The sequence below is a fragment of the Sinocyclocheilus anshuiensis genome, unplaced genomic scaffold, assembly GCF_001515605.1.
Source record: "Sinocyclocheilus anshuiensis isolate Anshui unplaced genomic scaffold, SAMN03320099.WGS_v1.1 scaffold292, whole genome shotgun sequence".
Taxonomy (NCBI): domain Eukaryota; kingdom Metazoa; phylum Chordata; class Actinopteri; order Cypriniformes; family Cyprinidae; genus Sinocyclocheilus; species Sinocyclocheilus anshuiensis.
This window is the reverse complement of record NW_015555757.1, coordinates 2,303,275-2,327,737: the sequence shown is the minus strand read 5'-3', so window position 1 is coordinate 2,327,737 and position 24,463 is coordinate 2,303,275. Positions and strand designations below refer to the sequence as shown.

Here is a 24,463-nt window from a genome sequence, read left to right as displayed (position 1 = left end):
CAATCTGTATTGTTAAAAGCGCTATATAAATAAAGGTGACTTGACTTGACTAAGATGCAGTGGTTATTCATAGCCAATGATGTAGCATAACTGTAAATAAGTTTTTGTAATTAACAGCATAACTGTAAATAACTTTTTGTACTTTATAAATTATTGAGCTACTTTAAAGAAATAGTTCTTAAAGAAACATACATAAAAAAAAAAACATAGACTTTGCTCTGCAGTTGAGTGGATCTGTTTTCACTGTGTTTGGGTTTTGTTTTTGTTTCATGTTCATGTCCATGTCTTTTATTTTGTAATTGTTTCCTGATGTTAGTGTCATGCTTCCCTTGCCTCATGTCTCTCTGCCTTGTGTATGTGTCATGTTCTGATTGGTTGTTTTAGTCATGTCTTGTTTCCCATTGGTTTGTTCTTGTCATGTGACCCTCTTGTTTCCTATAAGTAGCCACCATGTTGCCATTGTCTCTCGTCGTGTATTGAAGTTGTAACCTGCTGTCGGTGAGTCTAGTCTGTTCATGCCAAGTCAAGTCTGTTCATGTCAAGTCTGTTCATACCTCGTCAAGTCTGTTCATGTCAAGTCAAGTCACGGATTATTGTTTCTAGTCTTCATCTGTTTGGATTATGTTTGGATGTTTGGATCACTGTAAATAAACTGCACTTGGGTTCTTCACTACGCTCGCCTTCAGTGGACTGAATCGTTACAACCATTCAAAAACTATTTGGATTTGGGCTTTGAACTGTTGACATGGAGTAATGTCACTATGTGAATCTGATATAGTCACTCTTTTGTGATGTTCTGAAAAGACAGACCATCCCCGCTGTAAAAGAGGTTTACAAATAGCTAACAATGAACTTTGTAACCAATAGTGGAATTGGAATTGACCCTGTGCTGGATGAACTGAAGGATTAGTGAACTGGAGGAAACAGCTGTTGTGTGGTTAGCCCTGACCATGGCAAGACATCACTCTTCCACCACATCCAACTTAACCACAATGTTTGCTGGCGCTAGTGACTAGTTCATGAATTGAATGTTAGTTTCATACTCCAGATTGCTAACTTGCATAAAAAGCTTTCACATTGTGAATTTGGTCATTTGCATTTTACATATATCTGCACTGTTCTATGCCATTTATTAGTATAAGTAGTGCAAGTAGTGTGTTCACATTGAAAAATGAGGTAAAGTCGGAAGTATGCTTTGGGTTCAGGTTAGCTAACATGCTAAAGCTAATGTCAATACCAAAATGAGAGGATGCGCACTTGATAAATCAACTGAAAAAGGCAAATGTTTCCATTTAGAGAAACAAAACAAACAAACAAACTGTGCTTCATTTCAGACGATAATAGCCTTAAGATGTCATATACTAGAAGGTACATAGTGTATTGTAAGAATTTAAAAAACTTTAAAAATCCTTAAGTTACCTCGTAATTCCATGCTTCCTGTTCCATTCGACGAGGCCCTCCACTTGTTTCTGTGCTTCCGTATTTCCTGCACTTTACAGGTATAGTTGCCCCCATCCTCCAGGGACACATTCAGGATCAGCATACGATAGATCTGTCCGTCCATTTCTTCCCACAGGTGGAACCTGGTCTGGGGAAAGTGCTTGCTGTAGTTGCCGTAATATTTGGTCTTCATGCCCATCCTGACCACGAGGTGCTCGTCTTCAGGGGTAGGGAAGTAGAGCCAGCGTAGCACCAGGACACTGCTGCTTCTCTTTCTCTGAGACACTAAGCAGGACAAAGTGATATTGTCTCCCTCCATACACATGCTGACTGGCCCAGGGGTGACGGTCACATTTAAAGCTTCACTCAGCTCTGGGAAAAACAGTAAAAAGAATAAAAACATGTTTAGACTTTCTCTGTTTTGTTGCTGCTGATGTGTAATAGCTGCAGATGTATTATATTAAATACAGTATATCTGATTTTATGATAAAATATTTAAAAAAATCCAAGAAAGTAATTGCCTATCATGATTTAAATGTGCAGGCAAAAGAGAAATAAAATAGATTTTAATCATAAAAAGAAAACCTAAGCGATTAACAAATTGCAAATTTCTTTTTCAGAAATTTTAAATGTATAAAAATATTTATTGTTTTCCTATAGTACTTTTTATACCTCAAAAAGATAATTGCATACAACAAAATCTGTAGTAATTAAACATTTAAGTTATATAAACAATTATAGAAATTTATTCTGATTTTAAGGTTTAATTACCATAGGCGTCCTCTCTTTCTCTCTCTATACTGTAGCCTATATATATATATATATATATATATATATCGTTGATATCTCCTATTCTGGACCAAATCCATAAAGGGTGTAAAATATCTGAATGCATCTGGGTTTAACATGCCGTGCCAAACAGACACTAGGTGGAAAACATTTGTCTGCCTTCTTGAACTACAAGACAGAGCAGGGAACGCAACAACAAGATTGTATCCAGCTGTTAAAAGCCTTTGTCGTGTTTATGTTGTGTCCCAATTACTCGAGTCCCTCAGGGGTCAACTGGGGCTCTATTTTTAATGTAAAAACCACATCACAAGAGAGATTTGGACATAAACAAAAAGCCCACAATAATATTTCTGAATAAATCCCTGACCTGGAAATGTCTAGACTGTTCTGAACAATGCAACATTTTGCAATATGTTTATGCACTGAAGAAAAATACATATATTTAATGTAAAATGAGGTCAGTGAATAAAAGTAGAAAAGTTTTGTTTACTTACTTTTTTTAGCATACAAAATAGTTTGATGCAGATGAACGCTGCAGTTACATGTGTAACAAATGGGAAGCTGTTGTCTGAAAAATCATCTCACTCCCTCATGTACCCCCCTCATGTATCATCTCATGTACCCCCTGAAAGCTATTTTGCAAGCTGTTTCGTCATTGCATATTAATAGGCCAACATAAACAGTCTTACCTCCAATAAAAGCCCTAGTCAGGAGAACTATCGCAAAAGCAGAGAGCTTCATTTTGCAGACCTGTAGGCTCCATAAACCCAACTAAACGTCAAGAAAAGAAAGGAGTCCCTGGGATTTTCTCTCCTTTTCTTTCTTTCTCCTTCTCCTTCTCAGTGTGTGTGTGTGTATGTAATCTGAAACAGTGCATGCTCTGTTCCCAGTTAGAAACACCCCTCTTTCCCAGTCTTTTTTCACCCGCTCTCTTTTTCTTTTTCTCTTTCTGTATCCTGTAATCACTCCCCCTGCCAGTTAAAAGTACGTGGGAAATGTCATTTCCTGAGAGAATCTTTGGAAGCAGCACAAAATTTCAGCTGGACCTACAGCATATGAAAGTAGGAGAAGTAGCCAGGTCTTAGTAGCGTTTACATCCTTATGTTAGATAATGAGTGCAGTGGACTCTCACAAAGCTTAAAGGAATTGTTTACCCAAAAATGAAGATTAATGTTGATCCAAACTCATGACTTTCTTTCTTCTGGTAAACACGAAGATATTTTAATGTTGCGTAGAGTAGTTTATTTCTTCCATGCAATTACAATGATTGTGACTGAGGATTTTAAGCTTTAAAAAGGGCACAGTACTGTAGTCTGAAAAACTCATGCACTATACATAATTTATACAAAATATATAAAAGCTTTGTGTAACAAACTGACCAAACATATAAAAAAAATTCATACTGTATTCTATGGAAGAAAGAACGTCATACATGTTTGGAATGACACGAGGATAAATAAATAATGACACATTTTCAACTTTTGGGTGAACTATCCCTTTAAACCTTGACTCTTAAAAATATGTACTCTGTCTGGAGTTGTAAATAGTTTTCTGTCTTCGGCACACATTTCTTGTCCACCCATCTCGTGGTTTGAAGCATAATGGTTTATTGGGTAGGGTAATGTGCAGAGCTAGTGGTTTCTCCTGACAACTGCTGCCAAGAGGAGTAGAATTACACAATGTGCTAATATATAGCAACAAAGTATAGGACTACAGCTTAACACATGCCCTGCGAGCGCAATACTTTTGTCTTTAACTCTGTATTGTTTGGAAAAAATCGTTCCATTTTTCGGATCAAGGAAGAATTTATTGCATAGGGCCTATACAACATGTTGTAATATGCTGCCTGGAGACAAAGCCTGTTGTGAATTTCACGGTCTACAATAATACATGAAACATGTTGAACTCAACTAAACGAGCAACTGCCATGGAAATGGCAGTTATTAGTAAACTTTGATATGATGGAATCAGTCACTCTCATAAATCAGATGTTTCCTATTTTTCAAAGATTTTTTGCAAAGCACAAGCCACATGATAAGAGTCTCAGCAGTCTAAACAAGTAGGAATTCTATGTATAAATAATTCTCTAAAAATGCCACCACTTATCTTTCAGGACTGTCTCCAACTCATTGATTACAACTAGGAAAAAAGGACTGTATTTGACATCTTTGACTACATTCAAAATGGAATACTAGCATGCATTTACTCAATTAGCTATATTGTTTTTTTGTTTTGTGTTTTTTTTTTTTTTTATTAAATGTGAAACGGAATTAGCATCCAGTTATCACCCTGAAAAGAAGTACAGTTACTGGTTACATCAATAATGAGTCAAGAAACGTTCAAAATCACAGCTGGTTCCTTTACCATATTGGAAATGTAAATTCTGCATTGTGGAATACTGTATTGATGCATGCATAGGCTTACTGTACATACTGTATGCTACAGAAATAGCAATATAAGCGAAGCTATTCCAAAAAGCATTAGACAATATAGCAAACAGTATTGACATCACTTCTGGAGTTAAAACTAATATTTTTTTTTTTCAAGCTCATTTATCAGGCTTTTTCTTTGCAAAACACCTGTTTTGTCTATTCTAATTAACCAGTTAATCATGCCAGCAAAATGCAAGGACAACTCAATTCATTTTGAATACCACATTCATTCCTGCTATCAGAACTCTACACTGACTCCATGTGGCTATAACAGAAGATGTCAGATCCTCTCACATGGAACCAACTCACATCTACGCATTTGCAAATATGAGATCCACTTTATAGTTATATACTGTATATGGCTTTTATAGTTCAAGAAGATATAAAATGGTTCACTTTGTTCACAGTCTGGAAGCTTGTGTTTTGGATGACATTTTGCAGCAAATGTGCATAAACTGGTGCGTGTGTGTGCCAATAAAAAGGTTTACCCTTTGATAACGTAATACACAGTGATTCTTTCACTTATTCAATTACAGTTTAAGACATTGCCCACCCGCAGACCTGACTCCTGCAGCGAAATCATGCATTTCATATCAGAGTAGATTAAAAGGGCTCATGGAGAGAAGCTCTCAGTCAATCAGTAAGTGGCTTGTTAATGTAATACACGAGTCAGCGGGAGAGACGGCACAATAACACACACATCACATCAACAACATCTTATCAACAACAGCTAATACAGGAGCCTTCCGGTCCAGTCTCTACTATGGGCATCTCCGGTTTGGTCAGTGCTGGGTACAGTAAGGTGCTTGACCGACCTCCACAGATGCTTCTTAAAGTTTTTAATGGGAGTCGAGGACCAGGGGAAATCAAAAGGAGATGCTCTCTCATATCTCTGGTATATGTAGCATCTCGAGGGAGCTCTTGTTAAACTCATTTGGGCCACTCGCAAGGCAACAAAGCAACACAAAGACACCCTTCCATTAAATCACTCGCTCAGTTTGTTTGTTTATTGGCTCTGCCATTAGGGCAAATTATTCTCAGTTAATTGGTTTTATAATTATACCACTGGATATGCAGAGGACCAGCATTGTGGCACTCAAAAAAAGACCCAGCGAGGAAATAGGACTGTTTAATGACCTAGATTATTTACATATTATAGCCTGTTGCTGTTCTCCAGTATTGGTAAACCGTGACAATTTTCTGGGAATAAAAATACTCTTGAATCATGATCTTTGGATGTCAGCGATCATAGTTTGAAACAAGGCTTATTAGCTGTGAACTACTGAAATACTGTAGTATGCCCAGTGGATCAGCATTTTAAAAAAGCCCATAACATTTGAATTAAAATAAAAAATGCCGTAAGCATTTGTCACAATTCAGTTTCTTCTCTTGTAAAAGCATGTAAGGGAAGATCTATTGACATATTCATTCAAATGACTGTGTGGTTTTAATAAAAAGAGATAGAGCAGACCCCTCAGGAGGGAGTCATTTAGCTCAAGCTTTATTCAGATGGGGGCGGTGGCTGATTAAGTCAAAGACCAGCTAATATCCTTGATACAATCAATATCCGAGAACATTACAGGCGCCATAAGAAGAGCTATGCGTTATTTTCTCTCAGCGGCATTTTGTAAATGAGCCGGGGAGCAGTGACGTTATTCTAATACTTGATGGCCTAAGTACTTTCAGTGACTGTGCTTATTGACTGTGTTAATTATTCGCCTTTGATACACACAGAGTTTAAAAACAACTGTCATTTCAATTAAGATACAACAACTCCATGACTAGGGCTGGGTATTGAGCTCGATACTTTTTAGGCACAGACCGAATTGACTCGATACTATCGATATGATCCCTATACAGTGTTCATTGCTCTCTCCTCCCCGAGCAGGGGAAATCCGTTGAAGTTTACTTCACTTCGGAATATGGGCTGGAATTGGGAACCGGTGATGTAGTCTGTTGCAGTAATGTTGTCTCTGGTATTCTGGTCTGTGAGCGTATATGCGTTCAGGGGGTGTGGCTTTGGACAGCGATTGCAGGGAGGGTGGGACATTCGCAGGCTAAAGTTAGCATTTTCCAAGATCTCCTACTGCACCTTTAATGTCATTAAAAAAATTACAAAATGATGAAATACTCTTGTGTCTGCCACTGGTTAGTTAAACAGATAGTCCAGTCCCGAACTCACACTATACTGGTTGAATGTTGCTGTTTTGGGCTACTCAAACAAACAGTTTATATGTTTATACTGTGAAACTTAACCTTTACTTCTAGGAGGCTATGCAAATTAAACTGAAAAAAAAATCTATAAGATGGAATATTGCTTCTGATGTAAAACTTATTTTATAGATGTTTAGAATTTTCTACTAGAAAAAGTTTCTTGCAGTGTAAAAAACATTATTTTTCATGATCAGAATTTTCATGATTGCACAAATGAATGCAAAAACGTTTATGACAACAAAAATGATGGATTTCTGAATTGTTATATTGTAACCATCTCTCATGTTTTCAGCTGTTAGACTCGTGTTGTTTTGGTCATAACATGTCATCTTGTTCAGCTGAGGATAATGAATTGTTCAGTATCAGGCAGTGCTGTAAACTACAGCTGTGAGTGTTGAGGAAGTAGTGAGTGAGGGAGAAACAGCTCTGATGAGAGCTTAGCAACAGAGCTCTAAAGAAGAGTGAGGGTGGCCCTGCCGCTCCACATGTGAGTGTCCATCACCTTTACACACCAGGCCCTCTGCTGCAGCCAAGACTCCTGGGAAAGAGCTCACTGCACCCATGTCCTATTATAGCAGTGCCTGGCTGCAAAATGAAGACTGGCGTGAGATAGCTTGACATCAGGGGGACATTTGAAAATGGATTGACTGAAAGGGGGAGGAGCTGGCTCAAAAAATACCCCTCCTATTGTGACCCTTTTATTACCCCCTTATATTAAGGTAATTGGCAACAGAGACTGTCCAGTTTATTCAATTTTCTTAGACTTTAATAACTCACAGTTACTGGGCTGACTGGGGTAAAAAACTTTGGGTAAAAGTGTTGAATAGACATGTTTAACTCTTAAAATCCCCAAAAGGGGTCAGATATCATCTGTTGACAAGTCTGTGGGCACAGTTCAGCCAAAAGAAGAGAGTGACACTTGTATGTGAAGCAAGAAGCTATTTTTACACCATGGGCACATGTTCATCTGGTTAGATACGTGCTATCCACCACAACAACTCCACAAGTGGATGCATGTTATGCCACAAACAACGGATTTTTCTCCTGGCATTATAAATTTCAATGGTGCTCCAATGTAATTTTGATTATTAAGGCCTGACATGGAACAACAGAATTACAGGCTTGGGATTTTTTTTTTTTCATCTGCTTGACACTTGACACCACATGGTTATTCCAATACATGTACTGTCTCAAGCCATCGTCCCATGTTTCCAGCTCGTTCATCTCTGCCTGATGCCACTGCTATTTCAGCGTGTTTCTGCTTTGGAACCCTCGTTGCTTTAGCCCCACCAGGGCCCTTGTACAAAGTGGCCTTTACATCTGCACTTTGTCAACTTTAAGGAGAGCCCAGCAAAAGCATTGTTGAAGAGATTTTTTTTGCTGCACATATGCAACAGATGAGGAATAGCTTCTTTCTAAAGCATGAAAACAATTCTCCACTAAAAAATGCGATATAAGAGCAAAAGGTAAGAAAAAAAAGCACACTTATGTACCGAATGTAATGTGGATAGTGTATGCAAGGTGTTAAAATCTAACTAAAATGTCTTTATTATATAGTTTATAGAAATATGTAATTATTAATAATAAATATGTTATTATTTGTGGGTATGAGTACCATAATCCAAAATATGTATTTACAGCAATAAAAGAAATTGCAATGTTAAGTTTCAGTTGATTCATGACGCAAAGTATGATATATTTCCATTGAATTTATGCTTTTAAGTTTTTATTATCTTTAATAAAACATAATGTACATGCAGACAGTGTAACCCTAACTACTATTTATTATTATTATGTTTTCATACTACTAAGCAAGGATGTATCCAAATGTACAAATAAATAAATGTAAATGTTTAAGAATCTATCATTGAAAAAAAAATCTTGGTTGAGCATTATTCTGAATATTAAGAGGATGTGTCTGTGGTGGTTACAGCCCTGTATTAAAGTAGCATCTGTAATGTCCAAACTGCTCTGTGAATGCAGGACAGGCAGGGACAAGAATAAAAGAGTTAAAAGACTATACGAATCAGCCTCAAACAAATATCATATTTTGCTTCAGTAAATAAAATTAAATGAATAATATTATTATCATCTAAAGATTAGACTGAAAACTTTAATGTTTATTAATCATACAGACAACACTTCAACTCAAAGTAATAATAATTATAATTCAAATCAGTGTGTGTATATACACATATACGTGTGTGTGTGTGTGTGTGTGTCTACACATTCATACTTCTACATACTTGCATATACTAGATCAACACAAAGGAAAAGACATTCCAGAGGTATTCGCACCAAAATGTCTTGCATGTTTCAAAGCATCAGGGAAATGTATTTTTACTCACGTGTTTAAATTTGTAACCACACTGCTGTGGGGGAAGTAGGCTATTTATAGATATTCCCCAGCAATTAGCAAAGAGAGTCTTGAAATAATTGCCATTACATTTGTTGTACTGAATACTGCTCTTCATAAAAGGCGAAATATTAAAATAATCCATATTTAATTATATTTATTCAATTTTCACAACTGTAAACATGCCGTTTTGTAATATGTAAAGTCAAAATGCATAAAATGAACAGTTCTAATTACTTCAAAACATACTAACATTTAAATGATCTAAAATTGGATGTAATGCTAGAACCAAATACTTCTATAATTCTACCACTACTACCATACGAAGTCCATGTGCAGGGTGTTCCAGTGGGACCCATTTTAGCATGTAAGCAAGTGTCAGAGAAGGTTAATATGTGATCCTGTGTAAGAATGGGAAGCAGTTTCCTTCTCTAAATATACTTCACATGATATGAATATGCAGGATACAAGGCAAAGGTGTGGCTCAACTCACAAATTATCACATTTAAAGGTCAAAGACTAGCAGTGCGATTTGCAAGACCTTTGTCGAAAACTACAGTGAACTGCAAGTTTATGATATCTCTGGTACTTTTGCAGGAAAGGAAGGCATTTTGATCACCTTTTAGACGGTGAACTACTTAAATGCAAGACACCCTGCGTCAGCCATCTGAAGACTGACAGGGACAACTGCGCCCTGCCCATGAGAGTGAGCGCTTGAAATGAGCTCCCTGGAAAAGCGCCACACAGGCCAGCGGGGAAGCATGCAGGGCCACCGCAAATACTCAGATGGCCTCAGTGACACATCCAGCAGCGGCAGCTTTATGGACGACACAGACAGGGAGGTGAGCAACTTCACCGATCGTGCCTTCAGGAGCCTGTGCATCGGACAGGAGGCCATTTACAATGACTCAGAATTATTCTCATCTCCTACTGAACGACATAAGGCATTTGCAGAGGAAACCCAGCAAAAGACAATCTCCCACGAAGCATTGTCATACAGCATTCAGCAATATGGGGAAGCAGAAGTACAGTCAGAGATGGCCTCGACATTCCAGCATTCCTATGTGGATGTAACCCACCAGGAACAGGCTTTCAGAGAGGGAAGCTTGTCTTATATGAACAATGGCTCCAAGGAGGTGACATGGCAGCAGAGCAGGAGCACATCCAGGGTGTCATCTCTAATCAAAGCCTTTAGTTCAGGGGAGTGTTACCATGACAGCGGGACATGTGACGTTATTCTGGCAAGGGATAGGTATAAAGACTTTGGCAGTGAATCATGGGACAAATCAGATATGCTAAGCATCCAAAGAGAACTTCAGGATCTTCAGGATATGAAGTTCTCTTCAGGATATCATCAGAATTTTAAGTCAGGCCCCTTTCAGTCTTACAGAAACCATTTTTACACATCTGACGTGGCTGCCACAGTGGCGCAGATGGACACAACAGTCCTGATGAAATCTTCGAAAAGTAAGTTCAAGGCACTGAACTCTACAAACTGTTTTTTCCATAGTGAATTTAGTCCCTTCCAGCTTTGGGAAGAGTACAACAGGTTCTCCTTCCAAAGTACAAATGTGTCAGGGTTTATGTCGGCTAGCGAATTCCCACGGTGGTATGATTCTCCCATGTACAAAGAGCTGAAAGACAACCACAGAATTCCAAACTCTCCGTGTGAAAGTAGGAGCTTCAATCAGAGGCAAATTCAGGATGTTGTGGCCAGCCAGCGCTCCAGGTCCACAGTTGTCCAGAAAGCCTCCGCGATTGAGAAGAGGTGCGAATCTGAAATGGCTTCCAACTATCCACCTTGGAAGAAAAACAATAACTTAGTAAGGAACAAACTTCCAGGCAACCGGCCCTCCACAGTCTCACCTACTAATGAGAGAACATGTAGGCCGGATTCAAATTTGTTTAGAAATAACAAAGTTACACACGAGATAGTGGTTGAGAGCAACCTGCCTAGCAGTGTGACGCCGTTCAACATCACTCAGCTCCTCACACCAGTTATTCACACAAGACAAGAAACAGAGACGTCTGAGATCCTGCAGTTTGCACACACACCTTCTGTTTCTGATTATTCTTCCCAGGGTGAAACTGACCCTAAACTTCAGACTGATGTCAAACATCTGCGTGACAGCTACAAATCTAAAGCTTCAAGTCTGCTGTTCAACCTCAAAGATAACCGAAAAAGAGTCAAGAGTACGTACAGTCCCACTAGATTTAAAGGGCTAGAAATAACAGATCGAAATAAGCAGACTTCAAAGCTGGAGGGCCGAGAATCCAGAGTTTCAGATATTTTTGTATTCCAAGAAACTGCTCAGGAGAATTTGATTGGAATGGATGCACGGGCCTCATGTAACCTAATTCGAGAGCCCAGTGCAGCTCCTATCACCCCTAAAGATTATACCGATGGCTTTGGATCATATGATAATTTTACATTAACTTCACCTCAAACTCAGGACAGAGTCGCTAATTACAAATTGTTCCGTGGAAGTTCAGAGGGTCACTCTCCCAGCACAGATCCACTGGCTAACACAGAGCTCTCAACACACTATCTTTCAGGACAGGATAAAAGCTCTCTGACATCAGAAGGTCAATTAAAAGACCTCAATGGTACTTTTATTCCTGCTAGGCCAGAAATAGCAAATGTGCTTCCAAAGGCTTACCCACCCACCCACTCTCTGCCTGCTCAGACATCAGAGCTTTACGGCCAGAGTGATAACGCAAGTCAAAATGATCTAAAACAAAGAAAGGACTTTGGAAGAAAAACATTTATTGAATACAGTCAAAACGATGCTGTTAAAGAAAAATGTCCATGGGACCAGATTGGTTCAGTCAACGAAACAGACAGTAGATCTGAATCACAGCCATTTAGAGGAGAAATAGCAGCACTGATTGAGATGGACAAACAGAGAAAGGCCACCGCTAAGCAATATTTTGCCAATGACAGCTATTCTGTCCGAAAGGAAACGTACATGCAAAAAGTGAATGGAGACATTAAATTTGGTCGACTCGCAAAGGAGGAGGAGAAAGAGGTCAGGGAAGACACAATATCACCCAGGAAAACATCTTTCAGTGAAAAATCTATACATGACAACGAATTAAGCACATTTTCAAAGCCTACTGAATCATACGGAATACCAAAAAACAGTCTCCAGACAAAAACATTTCCTCTAACAGAAGTTCATGGTGGTTTACAAAGCTTCAGTGTCAAAAATGATTTTGTTAAAGGAGTACCAGTGCAAAATTCTTCTTTTAACACCATGGTGACACAAAATAGATTTGATCAGAGAGCTCATGACGATAAAGGTCAAGAGAATGAAGGATTGTACTCTTATCAGCCATACAGGTATGAGCCTAACAAACAGTGGCACATGTCATCAACAAGTGAAGATAGACACACTAAGGAAAGTGAATGGACACAGAAACAATCAGAGATGTTTAAACAAACTGGTGCCAAGAGTTATAAAATCTCCAATACATCTTCAAGTACACTACACATACATCAAAATGAGTTTTCCACCAATAATGGTGCACCAAATCCTGCTTTGCAAGATAAAGATTCAGTCGTCCCAAACATTGATACCTCACATCAAAATAATACAAGTTTACCAACTAAACAAGAAAACAGGTTCAGCATAAATGATATTCTTGCCATTAGAGATAATGAGCAAGCAAGGAGGTTAAGAGATAATACATTTGTTTTGGCTAAAACAGAAAACCCACAAAATCCAATTAAATATGATACAGCTGAAAAACTAACCATAACAGAGCCTGTAAAAGAGCAACAAGGCTACAAATTGCAGGACATTACAAGTCCATCACCTGGCTATGTGAAAAAGGATTTTCAAAATACAAATGAAACAAATATTAGCACTGACAGAAAAGACAGTACAATGAGTAAAGATACTGACAAGGTCACAACAAGAGTGCTTTCTTACAAGGAAAGAAGCCAAAGTAAACAAGAAATACTGACGTCGAAATTGAAAGCACATGCTCAAAAGGAAATATCAGCAATTAAAGAAAAGGGACTTGCCAAACAAGGCATTCTTGCGAGAAATGCAACAAAAGCAAGAGGGACTATCAATAATGATAGCCAAGAAGGTCATTCTGTAAAGAAGGAAATCACAGCAGACAAGCTGAATCATTTGTTTGAAGATATCACTTATTCCAGTGTAACCCAGTACAAAGAACAAATTAAATTGCACAACGATCATCCCAAGAATAGATCTCCTCCATCAACAGAAATACAACCTCTTAATTTTGAAGATAATCAGAATGCAGTGCCAGAAAAGAAGGATGGGAATGTAAAATACAAACCTTTGGCTATAGAAAGGCAGAAAGACAAACATCCAGCTGATGATAAAGAGATGAAAGAAACTCTGGACAGAAGAGCAACAGTGGAAAATAATGCCTATAAAAACTACCAGCCATCCAGAATCTCAGAAGATAAACAAATAATTATGACAAGCTCAGAGAATATAAACACTAATAAGGAATCGGCAAAGCAAAGTCATGAAATGTCACCAGGTGAATCGATGTCAGGTCATTTGACAGCCACAGTCAAGACCTACAGAGAGAAATACACTTCCCATAATCCACCTGCACAGCATAATGAAAAACAAACAGTTCAGCATGATCAGAAAGAAAATCTGTATGAAAGTAGCCAGAGTCAGTATACTTCCTCTGAAAACGCTGTGACTAAACCTGCTGATATAATCAAAGAAGACTTACATGTTACAAGCACTGAAACTACAAAATCAAACAGTGGTTTGAATAAAAATTCTCTCTTGGGATTGGAGAAAAACACACCCAGAGTTGAGGAAGCTTATGTACATCTTAAAAGTAAGATTACTGCTGCCGTGGAGCAGTCTAAAAATGAACCAATCAAAAATAGCTCTGGGATTGCAGCTAGTAAACTGACATCTTCATCAAGTGACATTAAGTTTAAATATGGAATTCCACCTGCTAAACGACTAATGGAACCATCCAAATCAGAGCTCACCTCAAACCTTCAAACAAATATGTTGAATGTAGATCCAGAGCAGCTTATAAATAGAACCTACAAACACAATTCTGGGGTCAATTCAGATTCAGAGGTGTCATCAACAGAAAATACAGTCAGAATCAACTCTGGACCAACAAATGACCTGGCCTCACAAAGAACCAGGGAGCCAGAAACACTAAAATCTTTTAATAATGAAGATGTACAAGCATTAATAAACAAAAACAATATAACACAGGAAAATGACATGGCTAAGCAACAAAACAACACTTCACAAGTAAAGGCTGTAGAAACGACCTCTGTAAACCAAATGGTGGAGAGTCACTCAAAACCAGAAGCAGATGAAGAATCACTAACACAAATAGCTTCAGCTGAAGAAAAAGAAAGCTGTCAGCAAAAAGAAATCCATCAAGATGATGAAAATACAAAGACTCTGTTCTCATTTGACAAGAATGAACTCCCAAGAAACCATCAGAGTATCTCAAGAATAAAAGATAATTCAGAAGTAGTAAATAACTGTCAACAGAGAGAGAAAATAACAGAAAGTGCAAGCCCAAAACAAGAACAAGGATTTCCCAGACTATTAGAAATATCACATGAGAAAAACAATCCACAAAAGTTCACAAAAGAGTCTCAAGAAGTGAATCCGACCAATTCCAAACCCCCAAAATCAGCTGAAGATGCACTAAAACCAAATGTTTCCCCCCAGCATAAAGTAATAGTAGAGGAGGATGCAACTCAAAAGAGTAATATACAGCCTGTTTTAACACAGAATGTAGAATCCACAGCAGATACATCAAACATCACCATTCTTACACCAAGCAATGAGGAGCCTGCAGAGGAACCCATAATTTACAGTATTTGTGTCTCAAGCAAAACAGAAGCAGTTTCAAATGATGAACCTATGATCTACACTATCTGTGTGTCAAGTAAGTGTCATACTGATGAGCAACAAAATCCGGTAAAACAAGAAGAGGAGAGTTCTGTTGAAACTGACAGATTTGTGAAGGATGAAAGCTTTTGTATTAAAAACAAGAGAGCGGAAAATGAACATGATGATGTTCACAGACAGACTGAAGTGTCTTCAAACATTGAAGAAAAAGAAGACAAGATTGGAAAGTGTGAACCACCAGCAACTACAGATAAGTCAGGCATCACAGGAAGAATCAGTACATCATATGAGGACCTCTTAGCTAAATATGGACTACCGGTCAGAGTTTGCGGTCATCTCACATCAAAACATATGCAAGATGAGAGAGAACAAAAAGAAAAGGAGGAGACTGAAACTCACCTGCCACACAAGCCAGTAAATCATGGAATGAACAGACCTCTACCATCCAAAGAAAAAAGCTCAGAAACAACACAAACACATCCAGAAGACTCCAGACAGGTTTCTGATCAGCAAGCATCCATTACCAGTCAACCTTTAAAGGGGACCGAGAGCGAAATCAAGCAAGTAAAAGTGCAACACTATGATACCATATCAATAACTAATTCCAACAACATGGCTGAAAAGCAACAGAGTACAGGAAACAATACGCCAAAGCTTGGTCATTCTACAAGAGATGCTACCAAAATACTCAAAGATACAGAAAATGTTGAACAAGATCAAGATACTCACATTGAACCATCAAGGCAAAGTAGGGGAAATGATATTGAGTTGAAGGAAAAGAAAGTTGAGGAGCAAGTGAGAAACACTGATAAAGTGCAAAGTCTGCAAATGACAGGAAATATTTATGTTGTATCTAATTCTAGAGAGTCCCCAAAGAAAACTGAGAATGTATCCCTGACGGCTAAACAACCTACAACAACAGATGAATCAACAAGACCAACAAAGACTGAGGTTTTAAAGGCACCCATTTCATCCGTGGCAAAGGATACAGTCAACACTAAACTCATTGAAAGTACAATTCCTGAAAGGATGATACCCCAATCTAAAAAGAAGTCTCAAAAGGTGGAAGGTGAAGACAAATTGTTTAATGATACTGATACATTTACGTCTCAAAAGAATAAAATACATGAAACAGAAACATTTAACTTAAAGGTTGAGAAAACATTGCATGAGGCAAAACAAAAGGATCCTGTAATGGCTATGAAACAAGAATATGTCTCAGACAAACATGTTCAAACTCTGCAAAAGAATGTAAAGGAAGATGAGAAAGGAGGGGAGAAAAGGTCACAAGAGAAGTTACAAGTTGAATTTAACACGAGTAATGAAATTATAAACAGGATGAAGATGGTTTTAAAAGATGGCACTGCCACACATGTTAGTAATTATAGGGATAAAGTTATCAGTATTGGTGAGGATGTGTGTACTGTTGTAAAACAAGACCAGGCCTGTTTTGAAGTCCCAAAAATTCACTTAGAGTACATAAAAGTGTCTACAGCGGAAGTATCATCAAACAAGGAATTCATGGCAGGCCACAAAAACCAACATGAAGTGACAAAGAAGGAAAATCTGAAAGGAAAGAAAGGAGCTGTCGTGACTGAACTTGTGGGTGAAAAAGACTTTACAGAGCAAAAGAACTTACCAGTTAAGCCCCTTACAGTCCAAAATGAACCCAAAAGTGTGGATAATATGAAAGGGCACATTGAAATTACATGCAAAAATACATATGATGTTGGAAAAGAAATCACACCACTTAAGAAAGACAGTCCAAGTAAATTAGAAGCAGCTGAGACTCAAGATATAAAAGTCTATGATAATAAACAACCCACACTGAACAGTGACAAAAGAAAGAAAGAAGACCCTGTATTAAGTCTGAGTGGTCAAAACAGAAGCAGCCTCAGAGGGAAGAAAGAAAGAAATGTTGAAGCTACGGAGACAAAACAGGGTGATCAGACTAATACAAACCAGTATCAGCAAGAAACAAAAGGAAGTGCAAGATATGAACAAGAGCATGCTCAGTTAAGTCAACAGGACACAAGAAAAGAAGGGATATTGTGCAAACCAGAGGCTACTCAGAGGAACAAGAAGGTGACTAGACCAGAAATATCAGCTATCGCAGACTATGCTAGATTGAAAGTTATCTCTGCTGAAGACGATACAAAAGAGCTTGATTTATTCCCTAAAACTGACTTCTACAACAGTTATGATCAGCCAGTTTTAAGAATTCATAAAGATTTATATGGAAATGTGTCGGATATAGGGGGAGGATCTAAAAGAGATGTCATTTCAATGGAGAAATGTCAAAATCTCAAGCAAAAAACAACACAACTTAAAAAACAAACAGATAAAGAGATGTTACCTCAAAAACAAAACCACTTGATTCCCAGTACAGTTCAACTAAAACCTTTATCACTGGTAGCTTCAGGTTCACAAGATGAAGCTGCATCAATGGGCACCAAACCAAGGGCTTTAACGAATCAAAAGGAATCAAACACTAAACCAACTTTCATGGAGCATCCAAACAGAAGAGAAGGGAACAAAATGTATCAGTCCAAGAATCCCCAAGGTGTACCATTGCAAGCCGACTGTACAATAAGCAGATCAAGACAAATGACTCATGACAAAACAACTGAAAAGGGCAATCTTTCTCATTATGGAAGACAAGAATCTCTAGCAAACTTGTCATCGTCTGGCACTGTAAAAGCAGCAGACAACCAAATAAATATGACATCACAACCTGGAGAAGAAATGGAGGAACTACAATATTACACAGTGAATGCTCTTGACACTGAAATCAAGCCAAAAGAAGCACCTGCACCACCTCTTCCATGTCTCAATATGTCTCAAAACACAGACTCAAAATCAGAGAAAGAGAAAAAAGACGACTCATTTTTGCAAAGTCTAATAGACTACGGTAAAGTTCATGCAACAGGACCGCGATCCAACTCTTCTTCTCCAGCCATGGGGAAACCCGTCATGTTCAGAGTGAAGGATAATACCATCAGAACATCTTCTGTGACCAAAACCGTCAAGCCATGTTTTCAAAGGTCATTATCTGAAGACTTCAGGATTGGCTCCCCAAAGGAACACTTGAGCAGTTCAGAGAAAGAAGATGAAATTCACCCCAAAGAGTCTGCTAACCCTACAGTCAACCATGAACCGGCTATTGCTGCCCATCGGCTCCATAAATTAAAAGAGACACTCCACAATAACTTGCCCTCAGCAGAATATGCAACAAAACAATCAAAGAGCCATCAGAGAAGGAGCCAACATTTTGAGGAAGAAGAAACTCGTTCTGTCATCAGCACAATGTCAGAGGATATGGAGAACTGTACAGCAAGCCTCACAGATGTGGCCAACATAAGTGTAGCCTTCATGCCCAAGCATGAAAGTTACAGAGACACCTACCAAAGGCCTGCGTCCGCCTGCTACGAAAGACCAGAGTCATCCTGCTATGAAAGACCAGAATCAGCCTGTAGTGATATGAAGCCATTCGGTAAACCTCCAGCGGTGCCCCAAAAATCTGAAAAAGCTCTTCGGCGAGCACAAAGACTTACAACGAGGCGTATGAAAAAGGCAGAGACCCCCAAGATGGCACCTGAAAACCAAGAACAGCTAGAGTCCAAATCAATCAGAAACGTCTCTGGTGTGCCCTCTTCACCTTCAGACACACTGTCAACACATCTAGCGGTACAAGTGTCACCTCCTCTTTCACAGTATGACATCCAGCCAAATTACACCCCCCCAGCACACAGTATAGTCGCCCAACCTTTCCCCGTGACACAGAGAAAGCTTTTGCAAGACCCAAACTCAGGGCAGTACTTCATGGTGGATGTACCATTACCGGTTAAGACAAAGACATTTTATGACCCAGTAACGGGTAAATACGTACAGCTGAATGTCCGTCAGAGGTCTCAGGGTGCTCTAACACAGCCAGCATCGTTGGAGATATTGAACACTCCCTACATGCTGTATCGTGGGCTTCTGCCAATGGCTGCGTCTTCATTAACACCCTTGAGGTCATCATCTGAAATGTCGACACCAGCAGACAACCAGGATATGCTTGAGAGAGGTAGTGAACCGTGGAGTCAGAATGGTCATCTGCAGAATAGCAACAGAGATTCACCGCAATTCCCTGATATACTGTAGAGGTCACATGAGCAAATTCAAAATCCATCTTTGTATTCAGAAAACAGTATCAACAACAATGAAAGACACACAGATATTATAACTATGAGTGAATTAGAGGACTTTGCAATGGAGAGCACATGACGAGTAAAGTTAGTTGTTTAGATAGGTAAATACTGTTTGTACACAAATCTAAAGCTAAATGACTGTATATCTAAGCTATTTAAATGTGACTTTTAAATAAGTTAAATTAGTTCTTAAAATTGTTTGTATTTAAGGATTGCTGTTAAACCGCATTGTGTTTTGTAGCTGAAGTTACCGTAATCAGGGTAGGCAGGGGCTCTTTATTGTCAAACAAAAGTCAAGGGAAGAACTGTGAAGCATTCCAATTAATTATGTTGAAAATTATTTTGCAGTGTACTTGTTTATAATACAATAAAGACCATGCCCACAGAGCACACTGTACATTCAAGGCAAGTATATTTCTAATGTGACTTTTTAGTGGTAATGATAAGGCTTTATCCTTAGACCCAGCCAGAATAAAAATCAAGCTTTTTTTTTTTTTTTTTTTGGTCAGGTTTTCCAAATGGCCCACAATATGCATGAAAATTGTCATTTGTCAGGTTTAAAACTCAGTTTAAGGGTACTTGCCAATGCCATATTAAAACAACTTTTCCCTTGATGTGCTTTGGCAGATTACATAAAAGGGGTGGTCTTTCTTTACCTTGCCATGGTTGCTGATGTATGACTATAAAATGATTGCCTTAAAACAACTACTTGCAATGTACCACTTTTACAGTCTTTCAGAAACTCAATACATCATCATTAAAGAAAAATGTGAAATCAAAATTTGTTGACTGACTGTTGTTTTCTCAAACAGATCCCATTAAACAGCTAATGCATTAAAAAATAATTTAAAAAGAAATGCAAGTAATATCTGACGTAAACTTGAGAATGAGCTTCATTGCTTTCTTTACCCCAGTGCTGTGATATATTTGTGGGTTTGAGTGAATGCAGTATCTGCACCATAGACCACTCTAGTGGACAGAGGGTGCATTGCACTTTGTATGTACAAACTATATTCAATAGTAAATCAATGAAATTTTATGTTACAGATATATCTAAACATATCTATTTGTTTTTTATTAAAAAAAATTATCTGGCTGAAAATTATTTTAAAAGTTCTATTTTCTTTCGTCCTGTGAAACTGCAGTAATTCAAGTGGGCATAATAAATATTCAGCAATGTGTAAGAAAACGTTTCAGCATAATCAGATCCATTAACAATAGTTCTGTCTTATCTTTCCCAGTCAAAATAAATGTAGTGAGTTTTTGATCTTTTTTTACGTAAGTGCAGGCAGCTGTGATAACTGCACAAATGTTGACCATATCTTGACCTATGCAGGAAGCCCATATATCTCAAACAACTGAAGCACCAGGGTTTGGATATGACTTCACTGACAATGTATCATTAATGCAACAAAAGAACTCATTAACTTCATTCAAACAGAATTTGAAACAATTGATTTGTGTCATTATTTAGTTTAGTTTAGGGTTTTTTAGGCTTGCTTGGCCTCTCTCCAGTTAATTTGATGTAACAATGCTTCTCATAATAGAATGAATTACTGCACTGAATAATCAATAATCCACGTGCAATGAATGTTACGAACAATCTTCTAAAAATACTAGGCTACTACAATAACTCTAAATTACTTAAAACCATCACAGGCCATTTGTTTCTTTGTTTGCTTGCTGTGCGGGAATTCATTTTGGAAAAGAAAAAAAAAAGATTAACAACAGCAAGTGTCTAAATTGATTTTTCCCTTGGGTTTTCTCAAAGTGGAGACATCTTTATCAGCCGATGCAATGTGCATTTACAATAGTATTTCTATTGTCTGAGAGAAACATACTGAGGACGACAGGTCACATATGGAGCAAACATGTTTTAGGTTTGGGTATTTAAAGGGTCATTCTATGGAAACGTCCACTTTTCTGTCCCTAGCCTTTACAGAAATATTACACTTGAAAAACAATTTACTGTTAAAAATTTTTTATATTTTAAAATAAAACAATGTGTTATTTGAAGAATTACACCCTCTTGAGCCATCAATGTGGCAATATTTATTTTTAATTAATTATACAAAATTCCAAGCACCACAAAACTGCTTGTCCCCACAGCCATGTACAGAGGAAAAGTGCTTTATTTTGAGGTCAAAAACAGGTTTTTCTACCATTTAAAATACAATGATGTATTCATAACTATCAAATATATGATGTAAATGACATAAAAAAACAAAATGCCAAATAAATATTATAAAATATATAATGAAAGTAGTGGTCCCCTGGAGTTGTATTGAATTCTGCTTCACTCAAGAGTTAAGATGTAAAGGATTGCATCATTACTTGTTTATAACTGTTTTTACAAATATTTTCATTGTTATAGCAAATACATAGTTGCGCAAATGAACTAACATCATTCAATCACACTTTTAACAAACCTGATTAAAATAAATAAAACATAATCTCCTTACTTGATGCATTATCATTATGTTTCTGTAACTCTGACTACATGTACTAAAACATTTAGAAATGATATTTCATAAAAACCTTTAAAATTGCCAGAGAAGTAAGGTAACACCAGTGACAAAAAAATGGTATGTGGTCTTTAAATAAATGCACAAAAAATATAAAAAAGCATTAAGCTGTCATTTATGTGTATTCATAAAGTCAAAAGATAATATAATAATGTGGTCTAAGTTTAAATGTTAAAAAAAGAAATACATTTGAAGACATCTTGCCATACCAAAAGTGGACGTTTCTGTAGAATGACCCTAAAAACAAAAAAAAAAAAATGTAAAAAGTTCGTTATGACCAGCGTCTTGCCTGATTTTGACACATTGCCTAGTTCATGAGTTCACATTTTTATACCATTTCTAATCACTTCAAATTATTGCAAGATAAGCATATTTCGCTTGCTGTTAAACTCTATTTCTAACTATTTAACTAATAAAAATTATTTAATATTTAATCATTTAAATCGATATAATAGGCTACAACATAATTTGCACTTCGATTGACCAGATTAGATGAACACACTCCTGTCAAACTACAAATGCCAAATTAGGGATGCACCGAAATTTCGGCGAAAGAGAAAAACGGCCGAAAATATATGGCGCGCCGCACCGCACGGCAGAGTTCAGCGCGCAGGTTTCACTCTCCCTCTACTGTAGCCGTCGTCACTGCGCGGTGTGACGCCCCGCTCAATATTCCACTCTATGAATGTGCGTTCCGCTCATGTACCGCTCATTCTCACCGGAAACGCAAAGTCCGCTCAATTAAAGCGCAGACAGGAAATTTCTATGTATACTTGTTCCTGTTTGCAATAGCGCGACTGTGTTGTAACAAGGTGTAGGCTAGTACAGCTGTACTGGGCAACGCTGGTAAAATGAGCTACCCTCTCATTCAATGATCTGCTTCCCGATATGTTCTGCTCACATGCTCTGATAATGGATAATACTGAATAAAAACAATATATTGATATTTAATATTAAAGGGGTCATATGATGCTGCTAAAAAGAACAGTATTTCCTCTTTTGGAAGACCAAACAAAGTAGTTTCGCTTTCACAATGAAGCACACAGCATCTTTACGACATGGCGGCGGAAACAACAAAACTACAGTGAGAATAAAAGTTCCGCCTTCTTTCTTTGCGTGAACATTTGGCCAGCGTTATGCAAATCTTCCCACATAGTGACCTAGATATGTGGGGGCGTGTTAGAACGAGCCTTTTAGGTAGGAGTGGCTGACTCTTAACTTTTATAAAGAATATCTCTTTGGATTTGAGACTTTAGTCTTTGCAACTTTACAGATCTTCTTTATGCACCAAGAGCTTTTAACACTCCAAAGAGAAAGGAAAAATTGAAATCGCATCATATGACCCCTTTAATATATTTTCTGTCCAATTTTTTTTGTTACTTTCAATAAAAGTGTGATTATTTCATTGGCTTGTGTTTTTTTTAATTCAGTATCATTAAAATTGTTGAGTTAAATTAAAAAGTCTTACAAAATTACTTTATATTATTTAATAAAATAATAAATAATTATTACAAAGCATTTTCGGTTTTCAGCCAAGTACATCCAGAATTTTCGGTTTCGGCCCAGAATTTTCATTTCGGTGCATCCCTAGCCAAAATGTATAATAAAGAAAAAAAGTTCTTTTTTTTTTTTAAATGTCATTTAAAATAACTCTCCCAGGAAAATAAAGTTAAAATAAGAAGTGACTCATCCTGAACTCACTGATTTTGTCCAATCAATAGCTCTCTAGAATGACCATGTCCCGCCCTTACTTCTGACTAGCACTAGCGAGTAGTTACGTTCATGGCTGTGATGTAAACAAATGGCTACTAGCTATTAAAAAATGGACAAGCCCTTCAACAATTCAATACAAAATGTATCAGCACAGGAAGAAAAAAAAGAAAAACCTTCGAAAATATTTTGTGGATCTGTAGGTAAAAAAGAGTGAACATTTCTATAATATTTTGAAACATTTAGATTTAGTTTATGTAGGTCTACATAGGCTACTATAAGGCCTATACATGTTAATGATACATTTTCACGTAAAATACTAAGGCTAAATGTATAAATTATTACTTATCCAATATGCATATTGGTGAAAAGTCCATCAGCCACTCGCCTTCACATCATGTTGTTTGCTGGAAAAAATTACGATAGTGTTCAATCTATCAATCTAGAGGGCGCTGTGAAGACAGGATTTAGAAGCACTGCGTCTTTACCCTTTTTTGAGACCTGTAGTTGTAACGCCCCTGTGGACTGTTTGTTGTGGTTTCTTCCCTTTGTGTTGGTTTAGCCCGTCTAATCATTAGTTAATCACCGTCATTGTGCTCACCTGTCTGCCTCTAATTATTCACCCCATATTAGTTCCTGTCTGTCTGAGCATTGGTGTCGGTTATTGTTAATGTTACCCCGAGTGTGTGTCTCACCTACCTCAACCTGCCTTGTTGTGTCTACAATAAATGTCATTATTGGAATCCTTGTCGTCCTCGTCGTCCTGCCTGCCTCCACACACCCAGTTCCGTGACAGAATAACCGACCCAAAACAACAACATGGAGATCGCTGCTCGTTTCCTCACCATATCCCGCCGGGATCTCCCCTTCTACGAGTACGCCGGGGAGTTCTGCAAGCTCGCAGCGGTGACGG

The 24,463-nt window shown here is 37.8% G+C and overlaps 2 protein-coding genes across 3 annotated transcripts in view; one reads left to right on the top strand and one right to left on the bottom strand.

Annotated features, from left to right (window-relative positions):
• Positions 1-23,997, bottom strand: part of vstm4a (V-set and transmembrane domain containing 4a) — a 30,881-nt gene extending 6,884 nt beyond the window's left edge. Inside the window, exons 1-2 of one of the 2 annotated variants that reach the window (XM_016467796.1) lie at positions 23,939-23,997; positions 1,420-1,812 (exon numbers count right to left, since the gene is read on the bottom strand). In XM_016467796.1, the coding sequence (XP_016323282.1) occupies positions 1,420-1,765 (346 nt within the window). In that variant the 5' untranslated portion in view covers positions 1,766-1,812; positions 23,939-23,997. Of the gene's footprint in view, positions 1-1,419; positions 1,813-2,918; positions 3,047-23,938 lie in introns of those variants that run through there. The other variant, XM_016467795.1, reaches the window with a different exon arrangement.
• On the top strand, positions 8,218-20,062 carry LOC107673947 (uncharacterized). Its single transcript, XM_016467794.1, has 2 exons — positions 8,218-8,341; positions 9,829-20,062. The coding sequence occupies exon 2, from the start codon at positions 9,951-9,953 to the stop codon at positions 19,266-19,268; it is 9,318 nt and encodes a 3,105-aa protein (XP_016323280.1). The 5' UTR covers positions 8,218-8,341; positions 9,829-9,950; the 3' UTR covers positions 19,269-20,062.
• Positions 23,998-24,463: the final 466 nt, after the last annotated feature.

Bases quoted from the DNA above. Each gene is read 5' to 3' on its own strand.
- LOC107673947 (XM_016467794.1), top strand. From the start codon at position 9,951: ATGAGCTCCCTGGAAAAGCGCCACACAGGCCAGCGGGGAAGCATGCAG.